General features: G+C 39.7%; 1 protein-coding gene across 5 annotated transcripts in view; it reads right to left on the reverse strand.

Moving 5' to 3' along the window:
* The window catches only part of LOC124142022 (nucleolysin TIAR-like), a 224825-nt gene extending 207502 nt beyond the window's left edge, over positions 1–17323 (reverse strand). For all 5 annotated transcript variants that reach the window (XM_046510251.2, XM_046510253.1, XM_046510249.1 and 2 more), the window contains exons 1-3: positions 17249–17323; positions 17141–17172; positions 16900–16996 (exon numbers count right to left, since the gene is read on the reverse strand). In XM_046510251.2, the coding sequence (XP_046366207.1) occupies positions 16900–16996; positions 17141–17172; positions 17249–17260 (141 nt within the window). In that variant the 5' untranslated portion in view covers positions 17261–17323. The remainder of the gene's footprint in view (positions 1–16899; positions 16997–17140; positions 17173–17248) is intronic.
* Positions 17324–21839: the final 4516 nt, after the last annotated feature.

Raw genomic sequence — 21839 nt, forward strand, 5'->3', positions numbered from 1 at the left:
AACTGCGTGCTATATTGGATTGCATAGTTTTTAAGTATTAGGATTTTTTTATATTTTATTGGAAAATAGAAAAAAAAGGAAACGTGCGGCAGACTTTATGATGATGCAAGCGGTGCCTGAAAACCAAGACTATTATTTTTTTAGCCTTAAATTGTTTATGTCTTAAATCTACCTTCTATGCCAGATTTTTTTCTAAATTTGGTCTATGGATTGGCAACCCTTAACAATTGAAAAGTGGAAAAGAGTTGAAATGCATTTTTTTAAACTGTTGATTACACACATACTTACTGACCACATGTACATTTTGCATACAATCAATTAATCTGTAAGAGTGATGAATCAATGCAACCCTGGTAACATTCAAATTACTTTTGAGAGAATAAAACAGAAATGTAACCAAGTCACCAATTCTACGATCAGCATAGGTTGTTAGGGACCTATTCTCCCGAGCAGAGTGGAGCGGAGTGGAGCAGAGAGGAGTGGAGGGTTTACAAAGCTTTTAGCAATATTCCAGCAATATCATGTCAAAAATGCGCTTCACACATTGTACCCATGCCGGGAATCGAACACTGGCCTTGGGATATAAAGAACTGAATTTCAAGGTCACTAATTTGCTATAATCACAGTTGATTCAGATAATCCATCAGAGTCGAGGTAAAATTTGCATTAACTTTTAACAGCCCATCATACAGTTTTCCATTCTTTCTTTTGAATAGAATGCTGATGGAGTTTTGAGGCAACGCAGTCCTTTATGAAAAAAAATCAATACTTCTCAAAATGGAGCTAAATGCTTATTTCACACAGTTAATTTTCCATCAGAACTTGTAACAGCCTTAAATGTCCACTGGATTTAAAGCAAGTGGCCTTACTTTGGGACTTTCTGCATTTTCAGGAATAGTCTAAAAAAATGAAAATATGTTATCTCCCAGAATCCCATACTAAATCCAATTTGGTATCGACCCTAACAGTTTCCAACGAACTGACATTTAAACTGTATTTCTGCCGCATTTTCTTGAGGAAATATAAACCAACATGACTGCATACCGGTAAATGTTAGCGTTAATTCCACATAAGAACATATGTTTAGGACACATGCTTTAAATGCATTAAGGCATTTATTACAAATATTACTGTTACCACTGCCACAACAAACTGAGTATTTTATAATCAAACTTTTCTGGGGGGGGGGTGGGGGGGAGGAGCACTAATGACAATGCTGTATATAAAGACTGACACTCAAAGTCTTAAGAATGATATTTGCAATCACATAAGTAGTATTCAGCAATATATGAAGAAACAAAATTATGAAATCTGTGCAACTGATTGTCAATTTACAGTCGACATGTGACAAATAAGTAAACATTATGAAATTCCTTTAACCCAGGTTGGACGTCGCTAATCGTTCTCCAGCCCAATAATGTATTTTTCAGTGTAAAAATATCATTTATACTTATCCCGACTCATACTAAGTGTTTACCTCTCTCTCTTCCGAAAGCTAGTGGAAACTTCCTGAACTGTGTTCCCAGAGAACAGAAAAAAGAGGTCACCCGAACGCAACCCTTGAGTTGCACATGTGCACCGGAACCATGTGACCAAGAAGGTTACTCAGCACTCTTTCATTCTCTTACCTTATGGCCGAAACACAGGGGAAGAGGGAATGGCTGGGTGGGGGCTTGAGCGCATGAGTCAGGATAAGGACAAATAATATTTTTTAAAAAAATAAAAAAATATTTTACCTTATCATGCTTATCCTGACACATACTAATTGCTTGAACTCTACGGTTGGTGGTGGTTTCCACCTGTGTGCATGATTCTGATCGAGGTCTGTTCAATTAAACCTTTGGGAAAGGGATAATTCTTTATATCCATGCAGAGTACCACCTCCTTGTAAAAGAGAGGAGTAAATCTTATAGATTTCATGGTTTTGGTAAAGTTTGTGAAAGAAAATAATTATTCCCGCTTACTTTAAACGATTATAGTGTTAAGAGAAGGTCTTAAAAATAATAATTCCCGCTTACTTTAAATGATTATAGTGTTAAGAGAAGGTCTTAAACTCAACACAATCGTTTTCACTCATGCTCTGAATTCAGCAGTCAAACGGGAAGACTCTCGGTCATGGGACAGTAACCTGACTTCAGTAAGTCTGCGTGATAGTGGGTGAGTACTTGTAGGAAGGTCTATCTTCTAGCAGGCACTGTCAGTTGTTGTACAACTACTTGTGGTCCAAACTGGTGAATTCCAGCAACATCTTGTGTGGAGAAACCTCTGAAATAATGATTAGCGAAGACAGTGTCTGATCTCCAAAACTAACTTCCTAATTGGCAGTTTGGGGCAGTTGCCCTGAAGTGCTGGAGGAGACGCTCTGGCTCTCACTTCATGTGGTTTGAATGCAGATGGTGGATCAAGACCTTCTGCCTTGCAGGCTCTGAGGATGATCCAGAAGGAAATGAGTGTTCTGGAGACTTCTTCCGGACTATTTCTGGATCACAGAATGGACAGTCTTCTCAGCCTTTGTCTTCTGAAACTTGTCCTCTGCAGGTAGATGCGTAAACTGCACAAAACGACAAATCTTCAGCGACCTCTGATCCAAGGATGGATGCGAGTGGAGGGACGTAAAGCTGTCTTGTCTGGTTGATCTGGTAGCTGATTCTTAGCAATGAAATCCCATCTCAGTCCAAGATGCGATGATGCATGTTCAATCAAATCAAATATCAAATCCAGTATGGGAGAAAATCACATGAATTTCTGACATCCTGGCTGCTGTGGCTAGGGCCTGTAGAAACTACGCCTTCTGGGTTAGATGTTTAAAATCATCTTGTTGTAATGGTTCATAAACATGACTGGTGAGATGGTCCAACATCACATTCAAATCTCAGGCTGGGACTTTGAATTTCTTTTGCTGATCTTCAAGCCTGTATGGTTTCAATAAGGCTACCAATTCTGGAACCTTGGTGACCTCGATTCCTTAACCCATGGTTAAAACGAAGCTGATTGTACATCTAAGGTAACACTCAGGTGAAGTGGCTTTAACTGCTGTGAACCCCTTGGATCTTCAAACTGGTCAAAAACACTTCCATTTATCGCCATATAGACGTCTAGTAGATCTACGAAAACAAGGGATACTGCCTTGGCTGCTCCGATTTGGTGAGGTTGAACTTGATAGGTTCTAATCGTGAAGCTTGTAGAGATCTAGTCTTTGATGAACTTGCTTGGTGTGAGGATTTAGTAGAAGTTTTGGCCAGTTTGGGAGCATTAGGGTTGTTTTCCCTACCAATGCGATGAGCTCTGGCATCCAGGTTTTGGCCGGGAGCGAATGCCGAATCAATGTCTCTATTTTTACCAATTCGCGATCATCCAAAGTGAGTGAAGACTTGTCCTTCCGGGTTGATCGTTGCTATGCCGACATGTAGTTCTGATAAAGAGACAATAGATTCCATCCCCTGGATGTAGTATATATATCCCGTTCTTATATCGAGGTGATGATGAAGGGTGCTCCACATGTTGTCTTCTGAGGTGAAATGCTGTGCGTAGCTATCTCCTCGCAGTAGGCTTCATGGACACCTTCTGGCTTAGTCACGTGGCTCCGGTGCACGTGCTGGTTCAGGGGTTGCGTTCAGGTGAGGTCTTTGAGGAAGAGAGAGGGAGAGATAAGCAATTGGTGCGAGTCACAAGCATAGTCACCTTTTGCATGGGTTGCTGAAGACCAATTCTACCCTGGATCTTCACCACACAAAGTGGATGATAAAGATTTCAACATTATATTGATGTATATCTTGATGTACAAACATGTCTTATTGTCTTTAAATTGCTTACAAAGCGTTCTTACAGGGTAAAAATATACATGAACAGATTCTATTATTTAATGTTTAAGTCATATGACAGAGTTGTATTTCCAAACAATACAGTTTTAACATCTAAACCCTTTACATAAAGAAATACCTTGATCCACTTGTTGGCCAAGTTTTTACATTGAGATAAATATTAATGAAGCTTATACCTCCATGTCAGAATGATGAGATCTGATTGGTCCATGAAATCTGATTGGTCTTGATAAAATACTGTGTAACCCACCTTAAAGGGAATAAATTTCTCAGCGGGGGAATAAATCTCTTATACCCCGCCACGAGCAATACAGGCTGCACATTGATTTCTGACAGGCAGAATAAATCCCTTCTACCCCGCTTTAAAGCAAAGAGCAGCAAGCTTTTTCCAAGTCAGTGGAATTCACGTCACACAGCACAAGCTAACCTCAGTTCAACTGAACATCTGTTTTCTATCAATTTTGAATCTGTGTTAATTCTTTTACAATGTCACATGTTGGTAAGATAATTTTGTTGTAGCAGGATTATTTGGGGTACATGGGGTTTTATGCATCATGAATAAAACTTATATTGCCTTCCTAATCAAAACTACAAGTAGGACTAAGATAAAATGCTTGAACATTAGGGGTGTAATGATATGGTGATACAGTATTGTATCCTGATGTGAATTCCACGATACAATATATTGATTTACGACCCCAATATCACAACACATTAAATTACAAATATTATAGGTGTAAAAACACTATTTTTTACATTTGTATACTTATCCTGCATTACTACGCATTCACAGTGCCATATAGCTTCTATGTTTCTGCCCTACAATATGGTAATTCATCTTCATATTTCTTAAATTTAAAACCACATGATTCAGTTCTGTGATTCATCTGTAAAAACAAAGAATATCAACTGATCAAATAAAACTACTGTCTGAATATGTAGCATTCGCACCCATAGTCATGGGATACATATCACATCGCAATCCTCCATACCGTTACACCTCAAACAAGCACTAGCATTATGTTGAAGTCCACAGTGAATTATCTGATTTGTTCTTGTTCCAAAACATTAAATATGTGTTAGGCTAAAAAATATAATAGTCTTGGTTCTCAGGCACCGCCCACATCATCATAAAATTCACTGCATGTTTCATTTATATTTCCATTTTTTTAAAAAGCCCCCCAAAATACTTAAATATTCAAACTCCAAGGGAGGTCGAATACTGTATTCCAGTAATTGTTACTTATCAAGGAGGCCCTGTTGGGAGGCCCTTTCCCAGGTTGAGTGTATTTTGTTACATACTGGTTTGAACAACTAAGAAAAAACTCCGCCCACCCGACCGCACTATATTTTCAAAAGCCTTTGCCCGAGAACCAATTCTTTTCCTCTTTTAAGCGGGGCGGTCAGGTAGGGTAGTGGTTAAAGCGTTCGCTTTCCTGGGTTCGATTCATGACATTGGTACAATGTGTGAAGCCCATTTCTGGCGTCCCCCGCCATGATATTGCTGGAATATTGCTAAAAGCGGCGTAAAACCATACTCACTCACTCACTCCTCTTTTAAGCCTCAGGGACATTGCTGATCATTTTTCTATTAGACTTTTAATACTGTGATAAAGATTCAGTACACCTTCAAGCATGCACTGCAGAAAGTAGAAATGATGTGTATATTTCATTTTGACAAATAGGTGCTTGGGGTACATGGCACATAATTATAAGGGTAGCTAATCAGCAACATTGTTTATCTTACACAGCTCTCTGGTCAATGTATTTAACAAATTATGACCAATTGTGTGAGTGAGTGTGAGTGTGTATGGTTTTACGCCGCTTTTAACAATATTCCAGCAATATCACGGCGGGGGGATACCAGAAACGGGCTTCACACATTGTACCCATGTCGGGAATCGAGCGCTTTAACCACTAGGCTACCCGACCGCCCCTATGACCAATTAGAAACCATTTAATTCTAACAGGCAATCTGATTCCCTTGAACATCACTCAATGATGGCGTACAAATACATCGGTTGAACATTGTCTGTGTTTTGTCTACTTCAGGTACATCACAGTGATCCTGCTCAAGTGCCAGCAAGGCAGGTCAACCTGTCGAGAAAAGACACCCACACAGAATGCAAGAAAATCAGTTTCTAATATCTGAGCTACTGCTATCATAAAATCAGAGTCGTAAATTAGCCAGTGCTCGAAATTGCAGGGGCACTTGGGGACGTGGAGGTTTTCAGCTTTTGTATCCTGATCTAGGCCATCACAAATTTCTCTTTTCAACATTAGGGTTATGCCAAAGACCCCTTACCAAAGTGTTAAATATAGAAAGTGATCAACTATTTTGCTCCCTTGGGTTAAATCTTAAAACCCATTACAGGACCTGAGCTTGAATATATCAACACTTGCCTCGATTACATGAATTCAAAATTCCAACTGTCTTTCAAGTAAACCATGAGTTTGTGTAACTGCCTACAATTTGGATGTTTCAAATCCAACTATTGCAAAAGGATCTTTGAAAGGATCTTTCACATATGATGGGATCCGTGAAGATCTGGGTGGAATAGGTCTTCAGCAACCCATACTTGCCGTAAAAGGCAACTATGCTTGTCATAAGAGGCGGCTAACAGGATCGGGCGATCAGACTCGCTGACTTGGTTGATGCATGTCATCGTATCCCAATTGGGTGAATTGATGCTCATGATATCAATCACTGGATTGTCTGGTCCAGACTCGATTATTTACAGACCGTTGTCAAATAGCTGAAATATTGCTGAGTGCGGCATTAAACAACAAACAAACATATGATGGCCATTAGTTACCACTGGACTAACTCAGTCTACAAGAAGTGAGTATGGTTTTGCGACGCTTTCAGCAATATCACAGAGGGACACACCAGAAATGGGCTTCACAAAATATACCCATGTCGGGAATCGAACCTGGGCCTTCAGTGTGACGAGCAAACACTTTAACCACTGGGCTAGCCAACGCCCCTGTCTACAAGGAGAAATGATCTATTATACATGTAGCCTATCACTATGATACAAATTTTAGTGAAATAACAAATCACAAGACGACATTCCAAACGAGGTAATGGATTATGTGTCGTTTCTTAAAATGACTGAAATCAGGCAATGGAAATTTTGAGCCCCTCTTGCTTCTTTACTACTCGTCCGTCAAGATCACCCTTTAGTAAACACACAGCTGTATTAGACATTGTGCAAAACCCAAACGCATGCTTATGTACTGGGGGGACAAGTTTCATTGACAAATATTGAAAACTCCCAACATCTCTTGGCTTATTCAACATTGCATTTTGAGATGATAGATCACTGAGAGGAGCTTTTGCACACCCAGTGACCCTACAACCCTGTTTCTAGGCTGACGTCTCATGGCATTGTTTCACTGGTGGATCTTGCAACAAAATTCGACAAATCATGTCATTGGCTATTGTAATCTCATTAAAATCAGATCTTTGTTCTCGCTGTCGCTAAACAAAGATCTGAGGACATCCCATTAAGGGTCATGTCAGAACGACCTTTCTTCCACCCAATCAGAGCGTCGCTTACCAGATCATGAAAGTGACAGTCGGAATGTGTTTTCTAACCATGCAACACGAAATATTTAACAGAGGGTATTCCGACCGACAGTTACGGGTTTTATGATTATACCCATACAATCTAGGCCACCTGTAAGCCATTCCAGAGTGTTTTTCTTATCAGTTTTAATTTTTTTAATCGAGAATACGTCAAAATATGTTTCGAAGCCTAGTCGCCAGTTTGAAACTAGTGTCGTAAAGCTCGAGAAAGCTGCCTTCTGATTGGCTAATGTCGATTTCTTGTCAGTTATTTCATTGGTCGGTCAAAATTCACAAAAGGTCGTTCTGACGTGACCCGTAATGGGATGTCCTCAGATCTTTGTTTAGCGGTAGCGAAAACTAAGATCTGATTTTAATGAGATTGTTTGCTATTGTGACGTGTTTGTAATCTTTGTGGTGCAGGGACACTTTAAGATCTAGGGTAGAATAGGTCTTCAGCAACCCATTCTTGTCATAGGGGGCTTGTCAAAAGAGGCGACTAACAAGATTGGGTGATCAGACTTGCTGACTTGGTTGATGCATGTCATCGTAATCCAATACATGGATCCATGTTCATGATGTCGATCACTGGAATGTCTGGTCAGGACTCGATTATTTAAAGACTGCCGTCATATAGCTGGAATGTTACCGAACGCGGTGTTAAACAACAAACAAAACTTTATGGTGCAGGGGCCCCATTCCACAAGGCGATCGTAGCACGAAGACAATCATAAGTTGTTGTATGGGATAATCTTAGGCTGTTGTATGGTATTAAATAATCTGTGTCAAATTTTGACGTGATTGAAGTATTATTCTGTTAAATTCAACTGTATTATCGTGTAGATGTCTGCCTATTCACACACGATAGTACAAAAAAATGTAAAATGTTAGAAATGGCAAGTAATAAATGAAATCCCAAACTAGCTCCTGTGTAATACCAATTTCATATCGCTTGTCAGATACCAGAACTATTCACTTGTTTCATATAATTGGTATGACATGGGAGCTGGTTAAGTATTCCATATTCATATACTGTTACATTGGAAAAATGAACGTCACAAATTGGAGTGGCCATTGTGTTTGTGCATAAAACAAGCGGAGTGAGTTTCAGCAATATCACAACAGCTTGCATACAATTATCTGTCACCTCGTGGGGGGCCCAGGTTAGAATAGGTCCCCAGACTGCTTTCGTAAAAGGCAACAAAATTGTATTGGGTTTATGGTTGTGTGTCGTCGTACCCTGTACACATATGCATTATTTGTAATATCACCCTTGGGTTTGTCTTGACAAGAGTGTGAGTGAGTGTGGTTTTACGCCCCTTTTAGCCATATTCCAGAAATATCATGGCAGGGGACACCAGAAATAGGCTTCACACATTGTACCCATGTCGGGAATCAAACCCATGTCTTTGACATGACGAGCGAACACTTTAACCACTAGGCTACCCGACCGCCCCTTGTCTGGACAAGACATGTATTGTGAGTGAGTGAGTGAGTGAGCATTAAACCTTACATGAAAATCAGAAACACCAAGTGAGTGAGTGAGAGTGAGGGAGCAAGCAAGTAAGCATCATTATTGCTTGATGACAGTAATAATGACGTTAAGTAATAACTGCCACAACAGCAATTTTGCATGGCCCTGTTTTACAAAGCAATCTGCGCATTTATAACTTATAAGGTGATCATAACTCCCATGCTTTAACATAGGCAATGACAATGATATTAGCGTTAAGTTGGCCTTGTGCAACAGGCCCTTGTCTGTAACGCGAAACTCTCGTCACAACGTTATTCATATGTAGATAGCAGAAATAGCGCTGATCAGCATACAATACAAGGTACATTAACATACATGCTACTTGGGGTATTGTCATAATGTGCAATATAACTAGAAATGTATTTCTCACTTGAATTAATGTGATACACGATACAATAAAACCTGCCATGTCATGGTATAACCAAAGGGAATGACTACAGAGATCAAACTAACAAATAATAATAGTAACAATAATGTAGCTTCCGCAAAAAGTGTCAATAAGTCATCGTCATATTACATTACTCATGTTTTCATAACATCATACATTTTCCGTTTTCGTTGTTGCAGCCTGACCAACTTCTAGTCCAATATGTAAGATATTTGAGCACCCCTACAAAGACCCAAAATTTACAAGACCGTCCATATTCTTTTGTGTATATTATAAGGCTGGGACGATACACAAACTGTGCGATCTGATACGTATCACGATACCTTGGTCACGATCCGATATGTATCACGATACTTGCATGTGCTCTCATCTGTGGTCCTTAAGCCATATTTTTCTTGGCAGGATAGACCCGTGAAAAGCCGTGGTAGAATAGGTCTTCAGGAACCAATGCTTACAAAAAAGGCGACTATGCTTGTTGTAAGAGGCGACTAATGGTATCGGGTGGTCAGGCTCGCCGACTTGGTTGATGCATGTCATCAATCCCAATTGCGTGGATCGATGCTCATGATTTTAATCACTGGATTGTCTGGTCCAGACTCGATTATTTACAGGCCGCCGTGATACAGCTGGAATATTGCTTAGTGCGGCGTAAAACAACCAACTAACCAACCAGCTTGGCAGGATAGTCAAATACCATCCATTCAGGTAAACATTTCAGGTATGAATGGACATTTTTTACTTTGTGTGCGACTGTGATCTATACTTGTATCGTAAAGTAAAATATTATGATCCACCGATGCATTGGCGTATCGTCCCACAACAAGTATATTACAGAGTGTTTTAAAGTGAGTGAGTGAGTATGGTTTTACGTCGCTTTTAGCAATATTCCAGCAATATCACGGCGGATGACCCCGGAAATTGGCTTCACACATTGTACCAATGTCGGGAATCGAACCCGGGTCTTCGACGTGACGAGTGAACACTTTAACCACTAAGCTACCCGACCGCCCCTTGACAACAGAAAAAGAATAACTCTAATGACTGATGTTACTGTTCTGTTTCATCATCTATCCTTAATTGCTTTTTGAAGCCAACGATCAGTCTTAAATATTTAATGGGTTCTTAACACTAGCTTTAACTTCAATGACTGTTTTTTCATGTGACAAGCTAAAACAAGAGTCAGGTACACTGTGCCATTCAGCCATAGTGCCTTTGGTACCAGTGATGTAAGCATTGTAATTGTAACTTCTTTTCTTTGTTTGTTGTTAAACTCCACTATCAGCAATATTCCAGCTTTATGACAGTGGCCTGTGAATAATCAAGTCTGGACCAGACGGACAAGAGATTGGTATTATGAGCAACATTCCACACCATTTGGGTACAATGACACCCAGCCAACACTTGATCCACCCGAGTCACCCACTACAACAAGCACTGGTTGCTGGGTAACTAATCTTACCCATAATCCCAACAGGGATGGATGTTGTAGCTCACATACGATAGCATAGATTCAGGGTTTTACCTTGACTTACAAAAATGGGTTAATTAATTTAAAGGGTCCTTGACGGCAATACAAGTGAGTGAGTGAGTTGGGTTGGGATTAATGCCGCTTTTAATACTATTCCATTTATATCACGGCATGTCAGCTTAATGTGGGAGGAAAGCCAAAAGTGATGCAGGTCTATGACATTTACCACTTCGGTGAAACCCACCAGCACGGGTTTGGTGCTGACAAAGCTAGAAGCATAAATGGGGAGAACCGGGATTTGAACCCACAATCATAGGTTTCTGGCATGCCCAAGGGGCACAACTCTGCACAACAAATTGTGGCCCCTAGGTCGACAGGGCCACCCGTACCCCTTATGGCAATATGAGGGTGCATGAATATGAAATGGTGTCGTGTGCTGTACATTTTGATAATAATTTGAAAACCTGAAATGAATCAATGGTAAAGTGTTCAGTGGTCATGATTGATGGATGAAATGACAGATAAACATAACTACTGATGCACTGTGGGTACAATGAATATTACTGTGTTACTCGGGACGCAGTATATTTTTTTTGTTCATCCATTCTCTACATGTTTCACTGCCCAAAACCCTGTAGATTCTACCATGAATTTGTAAATTACTTGTTTCTAATTGGTTAATTAGAAATTATCAAATCGCAATACAAACCCTCCGAGTGAAACAACAATTCAGCTGCACTATCGCCACATAAGCTTATATTAAAGAACAGAACTTCTTTTTCAGTCACTGTCGGTAGACATTTGGTTGAAATTATATGCACAGTTATAGGTTACAAAATGCAAAGTTGCCATTACAATAACATTCAAAGGATGTGTGACAATACATTTGAGGCAGAAAACATGATAGACATCTACAAAGAGAGTGAGTGAGAGTGTGAGTATGGTTTTACGCCGCTTTTAGCAATATTCCAGCAATATCACAGCAGGGGACACCACAAATGGGCTTCACACATTGTACCCATGTCGGGAATCGAACCCGGGTCTTCGGCGTGACGAGCGAACGCTTTAACCACTAGGCTACCCGACCGCCCTCTACAAAGAGAATGTATATGAAATTGAATTTAATATCTGAACTGTTTTAAACGTACCAGGTTGACTACCTGTTACAGCTTTACAGTGTCACTCTCACTCTCATATTGATCATAGTGTTCATTTTCGTTGTTTTGCATCCTTATAAAAAAAGTACATCATATGTGGCAGTGTTCCCGTTTACTGGTAATTACAAGTTTTATACTGATAAAATTAGTCTTGGAGTGGTAATTCATTTGACTGCCAGTCCGTTGAACGGTAAATAAAGTATTTATAAATCTTTGTTGTTGAAGAAAACATGGGCGATATTCATATAAGTATATTTTTCCAACAAAGTCATCTTGTCTGTTACCATCAGGGTTAACATTTTGCTTGACTTCAAGATTAAGTATATACTTGAAGCGACTTAGTCTTGAAATATTCAAAAAGAAGAGAGAAAATTATGACTGAACTTTGTGGGAATGACTTGTAGTGTATGTAGATCTAAGTAAGTTACTTCAGAGGTGACGTAATTGCACTGAACATGATATTGAAGGAATTAAAACCAGGTAATTTTCATACCTTTTTCGTATTTGGCGAAAGTTGGGACTGACAAAAATTAGGGGGGACTGGTAATATTTACAGTTGCCAGTCCCAAAAGCTAGCGGGAACACTGTGGGATCATGTCACATGTGGCCCAATTGGGTAATGACAGGTAACGTACAAACACAAGGTTATGATGATTGCTAAAACTACCCTTGAGAGGGACATGGCGAAAGTTTATCAAGGTCCGTTTTCACTCTTTTAACATGTCGCTGTTACTAGTTCGGTTCATGTTTGATTTCTTCAACTACTACTACTCAGGGATTATCCTGGAATTACCTATGAAAGAAAATCTCCCCTGGTCCAAAAGCAATGAGAATTTTTGGCGTGATGATGAGATTTGGCTAATTTTTAGAGATATATCGTCTTCACACTGTGGAAATTATTTGATTTTTGGTACTTGTAACTCGAATAATGTTGCAATTAATGTTACAAGATTATATGGATATATCCTCGGATATTCTATTTTCGAACATTAATTATTCCACTGCGATTATTGAAAAATATTAGCATCAGTATTAACAAAACATTACATTAGTACATATATCTCTGTTGATTGTCTACTTTAGGAGACATTACACTTATATTTATGTATTTCTGTTCATTGTCGACTTTGTGGGGAATTATTTGTGAGGTCAATTATTGATTGTTGAGGAGGCATGTTTACCACCATCAGCAGTTCATTTCATTGGCATGCAGGAGACAACAATCTGCAGTGATCAAATTTCAACAATGTGTGTTTAGATCATAACTTAATATATTCAAAATGATGGAATAGCAACAGTTTGTTGATAACAAAACACATTATTTCCATTCCAGTGCTTTCGTCATTTTCGCTATCTGTGGTGTGTACCGTATCAGAGACCAGGGTGCCATTGTACAAAAACAACCTTAGCGCTGTAACTGTCGTTAGTTAGTCTGTGGTAAGGTATGTGAGTTACGATCACCTAAGCGCTAAGGTCGCTTTGTACAACGGCACCCGGGGCTGACTGTATCAAATTAAATCTTATCCATATAGACTTTTCAATTAATTAGAAGTGACAGTTCAGTATTTGCACCGGCAGAAATGTCACCGGAAGTTGAAAAGACTGTTGACATTCACAATGTTTATGAATTACAATCGAAAGATTAAGTCACAGTTTTCAAGTCTTATGGACAACTCTAAAAGCAGAAAATTTTACCAGTGATTGCCTTTTTCTCTCTTGATTACTGCACGGATGCACATACATGAACGTCTTTGATTTGTTTAATGACTTGGTGTTGTAGATCATGGAATAGGATTTTTGTGCTACCAAAGGGATAAAAAAATGTTGCGCGCTCCACCATTGTCAGCTTATGCAAAGCTCCATGCAGTGATATAGGAATCAGTTATGCACAGTAAGAGATAGCATGCAGTGTTGTCGAGTGTGCAAATCACCGTTTCAATTGACAATGTTTGACGATTAAATAAACTACCTGTAAGTTTTTTACTGACATTTTTAAGGTCTGGTAGATAATTTTATTCAAGCAGTACGACATTTTCGATTTTTGTAGGTGAAAATGAGAGTGTCAATGTAGATAAAACAACTGAAAGATGTACGCAATTGAATCTTGATGCGATATCTACGACAACTATGCGAGAATATCGCAAAATCGCGGCCTAAGTCAATCCCTGCTACTACTACTAAAGTCAATCCCTGCTGCTACTACTACTACTACTACTACTTATTTATTTATATAGCGCTGAGTATATAGGCTGATCATGGGTGCTTTTACATTATTAATATGCTAGTTAATGGATCATTGGGCACTCGATTTTCGTTCTCTTCTGTGGGGCACTGGAAGGTTAACCATCATTATCTCATCCTACTTTGTACCCATTCAATGCCGGGCGAATAGAGGCATATTTCAAGAACAGTCAGGAGACGGAGAAAGCAAATGTGTTACATCTGCTTCAATGTGGGGCAGGACCCTAGAAGCTATCAGGGGTAAAGCTACCACACGGTCACCCATCCAACTACTCTGTACAACCAACAATGCTTAATTTCACCTGATTTATAACCTGTGCATTGTACATAGGGCAATGAGTGAGTGAGTGAGTGAGTATAGTTTTACGACGCTTATAACAATATTCCAGCAATATCACGGCGAGGGACACCAGAAATGGGCTTCACACATTGTACCCATGTCGGAATCGAACCCGGTTCTTCGGCTAACGAGCGAACGCTTTAACCACTAGGCTACCCGACCGCCCCTCATAGGGCAATGTACTGCCACAGTCTTACTACCATAGAGTACCCTGTTTTTGAACAGCCATATTGATTCTGTTGCGTTAAAATGAGAAGTTTGACTTCATCAAAGCTGCTGACTTGACCGTGCACACATCTGACTTGTCAACACTGAGTTCATGATGGAAAGGTCACAACCTGAAAGCATTATGTTGCCGACTACACCATACAAGGTGAGGTGGGGTGAAATTGGGTTAAACGCTGCTTCCAAGATTATTGCACTTATATAGCGATGTGCATGCACGTGTGTGTGTGGCTGCTTGTACTAGTCCGGACTGATGCCGATTTATAGTGCTAACACACAGATACCATGCCGCAGTTTAACATGAATACCCCACTCAGACACAGTTTACTGTCTCCTAGCCGACCAGTCCTTGTATTAGCCCCTCAATGCCAAGTGCCAGACAGGGTAACAACAAGTACCATCTTTTAACGTCTTTTGGTATGACGCGGCCGGGGATCGGACCCCGGACCTTCCGCTCTCCGGGCGGACGCTCTACCACTAGGCCATGGAGGTGGTCCTACACCATACAAGGCTGTTTATTCCTGTAAACCATGCTAACATGCCAACCAATCAGGCGTCCGATAACAGGCACAATTGTATTGAAGACATCACCTACCGGTAAGTACATGAATTAATGTTTTGATACTTTCATCCCTCAATACCTCCGCAATGTTGTCTTAACCGTTCAAAAAACAGGGTATGTAAGGAGACAAAGACATGCCTTACTTCCAGTACATTACAAATTAGGGTGGTTCAAGGGTTCCTTGAAGTTTTCTGCTTCCATATTATTATCGTAACATTAGGGTTATTACAAGCTATATATTCCAGCTATATGACAGCATTCTTTAAATAATCAAGTCTGGACCATACAATACAGTGACTGACATCACGAACATCAATCTACACAATTGGGAAAAGGTGACACGGAATTAACTAAGTCAGTGAGCCTGACCACATGATCCTATTAGTAACCTTTTACAAGCATGAGTTGCTGAAGACTAATTCTAACCCGCATCTTCACAGGGGACTGTGTGGAGTAATAAGGCTGTGTGTTACCTTGTGAAAAGCTGTTACATGAATTTTACAGACAAAACAGGTATAGCCTTGACTGTTGGAACTCTCATATGGTTCTCAGTAGGGGTGAGTATTGATCTGGACATCACTACTGCGATAACTATTGATACTGAAAGAAACATTGCGATAAATATCTATTGTTCTCAGGGTATCATTTGGACTTTCGGCATCCAACACGTTTCTTGTCAAGCTCGTTGTTTTCTTTAACATAGCCAAAAGACTTCTAAACACTTGATTTTCCACCCAAGTTTGCCACAAACTCCACTTGACTGTCACCCTCCGCCATTTTACTTTAAGAAAGAGCAGTTGCTAAGCATCAAGGGCAGTTATCTCTAGTCTGAACTCGGCTGAGTTTGCGAGCGTGTTTCGGTGACTCAATCGCATGATATGGTAAATACAATCGAAACTATCGATATTCCTTATTGAAATTGATACTATTGACCGGAAACAGATTTAACAAATAGATTTATTGACATTAAGTGCTTACGAATAGCCATATAGCGATTTATGGAGACACCCCTAGTTCTCAGCTACAAACTGCCTAACATCCACAACACCATAATATTGTATACCCATTACTGACAAAATAGTAGTGGCATTTATGAATGTGGTTGAAAATGTTACAGTGATTTGATTTGAGATATAAAAAGAATAAACTGAGAGCAGTTATTATGGTCAATATTTTTTTTATGATTCAAATCTGCCATACAATATGGAATCAGAACAAAAGTTCTTTCACAACGATTTGAACAATTTAAGTTGTGGAAAGCAGTTTGGATGATGGTCTGACCGTCTGTTCATTACAACTGTAATTGAAGAACAATAACTGGAGGATATTCTTGTCATAGATAACTGATATGCATTGAGACTTAAACTACAATACATTTTCAGAGCACTGATTTGAAACAAACCCTAACGTTAGCCAAACTAAATGTCAGTTGTTGTTGTGTATTGTATGTATAACATGATGTATCGACAACCCATAAAAGTGTCTCAAGAGGCAAACCCGTGTCAATATCTTGTCTTATGCACTGAAATAAAAAGTCAAATAATATGCCCTCAATAACTTCCTTCTCAAACTGAAACATGGTGTGCACTCACCTCGCTGATAATTTTACAGCTTTTGCAGGGTCCAATCTGTCCAAATAGGGCCATAATAAGGGCTTCTGAAACTGAGCTGTCCAGGTTGCCTACATATCTATTAAAATACAAACACATGAACAACAACAACAAATCAAGTTTTATTTCTTTTCGATTGTTCTGCAACTCGATTACGAAGCGGAAATAGATTTGACGCCTCTAAAGATAGACAGATTTGAGAGAAAAGATACGGTTTACTTACAGGGTCCTGGGCTGTGACTCTTCACTATGCATCTGGAAAAGAATACAGACCATCAAAATGTGTCAAATGTAGTGAAATAATATTAAATGTTTGAAGAAATAAGCTTACCTGTTTCGACATTATGGCGACTTTACACACGCGATTCGGAAACTGCGCATGAACGGAAGTTGAATTGTGGGAAGGACCGCCAACACGGAAGCGGTTTCAATGTTGTTTTGTCAGCACTATTTATATGAGCGTTACAGCAATAAATATGTGCAAGTGCAGCGGTAATATTAAAGGTGTCCTTCAAAAGTCTATATTCACGATTTCCGAACTGGTGTCCAATGAATCAGACTTGTAACACAGTTGACAGTACTTTTATTGACCAGGGAGAGGGAAATTATCGATCAGACAAAAGATCAAGGATCAGACCAGCCCGCGAAAACTTCAAACGAAGTTCCGGATACGCTTTACCAATGTCGATGCTATCACCACCGAATGCAATGATGACATTTAATACAATTTATCATATTGGATAAAATGTATCGGTTTCAAGAGTTTTTTATATGCTACACCCTAAAGATCTATCTCCGTAAATAAACTTGTAAAATAAATGTTTTATATTATTCTATTATTGAGCAGAGGAAATTATCATAACTATTATTATTATTAAGAAGAAGAGAGATGAACCACCATTTATTTGTTGACATGTAAATAGAAACATGATAGAACTTATTGTATACTTGTAAGTCATTCAGGACAAGGTAGTACAGAGTTTGACCAATATTCCAGCTATGTGACAGAGGTTTGTAAATAGTCAATGCTGGATCATACAATACAGTGATCAACATCATAAGCATCAATCTACTCAATTGGTATACAATGACATAGTCAACAAGCCTGAGCACCCATTCCCATTAATTGCCTCTTACAAGGCTGAAGACCTAATTCTAACCCGAATTTAGTACAGAGAGAAGTGATGGTCCTGCACATCTAGACCTTATTAATACACTTTCTATAAATATGTTGAGGGGTGGTGGTGTCATACACTATAAATATGTTGAGGGGTGGTGGTGAATCTTACGATGGTGATAAACCACACACCCTAATAAATTACCTTTCCCTAAAACCTTTGAGATTGAAGAGGAGTTGTTTAATTCGTGTCTTCCCTTGTCTATCCCTGACCTGATTTCCCATATGTTTGAACCAAAAAATGTCCTGAAAAAAAGAGTTGTGTGTGCCCAAGGAAATATTTTTGATTCTTTCAAAGAAAGGATATGTATGGATTGAAGTAGTTACAGAAAAACTGTTCTGGTCTCCAACAAACATCACAGGCCCCTAAGGTTGTTCAATAGTAATTTTGTTGTTAAGATTGTCAGGGTATGAAACTCCCAAAAATTTCAGACAGACCACAGGACTGGCTAGCTGAAATACTTGCCAGCCCTGACCAAAACCTGCCTGCCCACTATAATCATATGTTTCTCAGGATAATTTAATTAAAAATATGAAAACTGATTGCTTGTAGCATAAGCGCATCGCTAAATGTTAGGTTGTCTAAAAGCTAACGGGGTTTCTTTTTGGTTACATTTTATCATTCATCTTTACATGTGAATTAATGATTATCATCGGGAAATATTTAGAATATTGTCACATATGAAATATAACCCGACCGTCGGGCAGGGGGATTTGAAAATCTGGCAGCCCGAGTTGAAATCAACCCGTCTCGGATGGTCGGGCAGGCAGGTATTTCGAACACTGAGATTGTTGGTTGATTACTCTGGAATAGGTTCCCAGTGTGAGGGAATATTTTTGAATGCATTCAGATCTACTACTCAAGTTAAAGAATACTTGATTTTTAACTATAATTAATCTGTCATGTCTTAACATATTAACTAATGTAGAGACATTACAGTTAAAATTTGGCTGCCTAATGAAATCAAGTCTGGATCAAATGGTAAAGTGGTTGAAAGCATGAGCAATTATCCACTCTAGGTACAATGACACAATTTGTCCCACTGTAACCACCCAAACTCTGTCTCCACACTTGCTCACCGGGTTGTTTGATACTGAAAGTGCAATGTTTGACTTGGGCTGATCCACTTGACATATTAATCTTAGTTCCTGTTTGATCCAGGCAGCTAATTTGAAACTTGGGGTCACTGGTTCCAAGGGAGGGGGGGGCACGGGTGGCCCAGTCGTCTGAGGCGCCGCGATTCGCTGTGCAGAGTTGCGTCCCGAAACGCCACGCCAGAAACCTATGATTGTGGGTTCGAATCCCAGTTCGCCCCAATTATGTTTCTAGGTTTGTCAGCACCATACCCGTGCTCGTGGGTTTCACCGAAGTGGTAAACGTCTGAGACCTGCATCACTTCGGGCTTTCCTCCCACATTAAGCTGACACGCCGTGATATAACTGGAATACTGTTAAAAGCGGCGTTAAACCCAACTCACTCACTCACTCACTCACTCACTCACTCACTCACTCACTCCAAGGGAGGGAGGTTGGAAGGGGTTATACCGTGCCAGTTTGTTGTTCTGTTTTTTCATGCCTGATTTGGGTACAGTTCACTTCCCTTTTCAAAATCCTCGAGGGGGGCACGGGTGGCTCAGTCGTCTAAGGCGCCGCGATTCGCTGTGCAGAGTTGCGTCCCTTGGGCACGCCAGAAACCTATGATTGTGGGTTCGAATCCCGGTTCGCCCCGATTATGTTTCTAGGTTTGTCAGCACCATACCCGTGCTCGTGGGTTTCACCGAAGTGGTAAACATCTGAGACCTGCATCACTCCGGGCTTTCCTCCCACATTAAGCTGACACGCCGCGATATAACTGGAATATTGTTAAAAGCGGCGTAAAACCCAACTCACTCACTCACTCAAAATCCTCGATCTTCCTGTGGCCCCAACTTGTCTTTTTTGTATTTTCATGATCAGTCATTCTTTTCAATAGCTTTTCTGATCTTTGAACATGTGGGCTACAGTAGGCTAATATGTTAAGTGTGCTAGCCCAACAAACACCTTCCTCGACCCGGCCTTCAGGATAGCCAGGTTTGCAAAAGAATTTAAAGGCCATAAATTTGACAGTCTAGCCTTGCATAGGCCTTCTTGAGGTCTTAAAATGCTGTAAATAGGCCTTGAATTTTGCAACCATTGTAACCCAATGTTGAAAATGGATGCTGAAAAAGGATATACTGAGTCCCAAGGGACCTGCAATAATATTCATAGGACCTAAAGCACATCAAGAGTTATTGTGGGTGTCGGTCATTTCATCCATCAATCATGACCACTGTCCACATGATCATTGATTCATTCCAGGCTCTAAAGTAATTATCAAAACGCACAGTACACTACACCATTATATTACTTTACAGGACCCTCATATTGCCTTCATGGACACTTAAAACTAATTAATGGGGTCCCCTTTTGTAGACCTGTGAAGATCCAGGGTAGAATAGGTTTTCAGCAACCCATGCTTGTCATAAAAGGCGACTATCAGGATCAGGTGGTCAGACTCGCTGACTTGGTTGATGCATGTCATCATATCCCAATTGTGTGGATTGATGCTCATGGTATCAATCACTGGATTGTCTGGTCCAGACTCGATTATTTACAGACCGTCGTCATACAGCTAGAATATTGCTGAGTGCGGCGTTAAACAACAAACCAACCCACTTTTGTAAGTTGGGGTAAAGCCGTGGTTACCTATGTTGTTAAATATATTAGTTCTTGTCACTGATAAAGCAAAGTGACGTGCAGCAAATGATCAGTCTGTTTGGAAATAGGTAAGTCAGGTGGACTTGAATATTTGTATATTTTGTTTGAATGTACAACAGGAGCCACGATGACAATGAAATAAAATAAGAATGTCCATTTCAAAGATTTGGGTTTTAATGTTTTATTTGAAAGTTTTTATCATTGCCTTGAAAAGGACTTACATTTGATGTCTTTATGGCCAGACAGGAAGTTAGGACTCTGCCTTCTCTGGACATTCTGAAAAAAATGTGTTGCAGGTCAGAAAAGATTAGATCCTAGCAAATAATACATTGTATATTTTGAAGGGCTGATTGAATAGATGTTTGGTCTTAAACATGAACACACCCACCCCTACACACACTATACATGACACTAGGTTGGATGTTTGACTTACAAGTACACAATCAGTTCTATCATGTTTCTATTTACATGTCAACAAATATATGGTGGTTCATCGATCTTAATAATAATAATAAGAAGAAGAATAGTTATAGTTATGATAATTTCCTATGCACAATAATTGAATCTTTACCATACTCCTGAACATTTGCTAGGGACCAAAATGGTCATCTATAATCAAGTGTGTGGTCCTTAGTAAATGTTGAGTAGCATATTTGAATTTTGGGCTAGGACAAGCACCCTTGACATTTGTGCTCCATTTAAAAGGCTGGTTGCCCCAGTTATCAACCACTGGTTTGGCTGCTCCAGAGTTTAGAGGCATTGGTAACCCAATCATCTAATGCAATGCAATTTGCTGTGCAGAGTTGGGTCCCTTGTGCAACTTGAAACTATATGGTTGTGGGTTCGAGTAAGTAAGTGAGTGAGTTGGGTTTAATGCTGCTTTTAACAGTATTCCAGTTATATCGCGTTGTGTGGGAGGAAAGCCCGAAGTGATGCAGGTCTCCAACTTTTTTTCACTTCTGTGAAACCCACGAGCACTAGTATGGTGCTGACAAACCTAGAAACATAA

Source organism: Haliotis rufescens, unplaced genomic scaffold (assembly GCF_023055435.1).
Source record: "Haliotis rufescens isolate VD_foot unplaced genomic scaffold, xgHalRufe1.0.p SCAF_12, whole genome shotgun sequence".
NCBI lineage: Eukaryota > Metazoa > Mollusca > Gastropoda > Lepetellida > Haliotidae > Haliotis > Haliotis rufescens.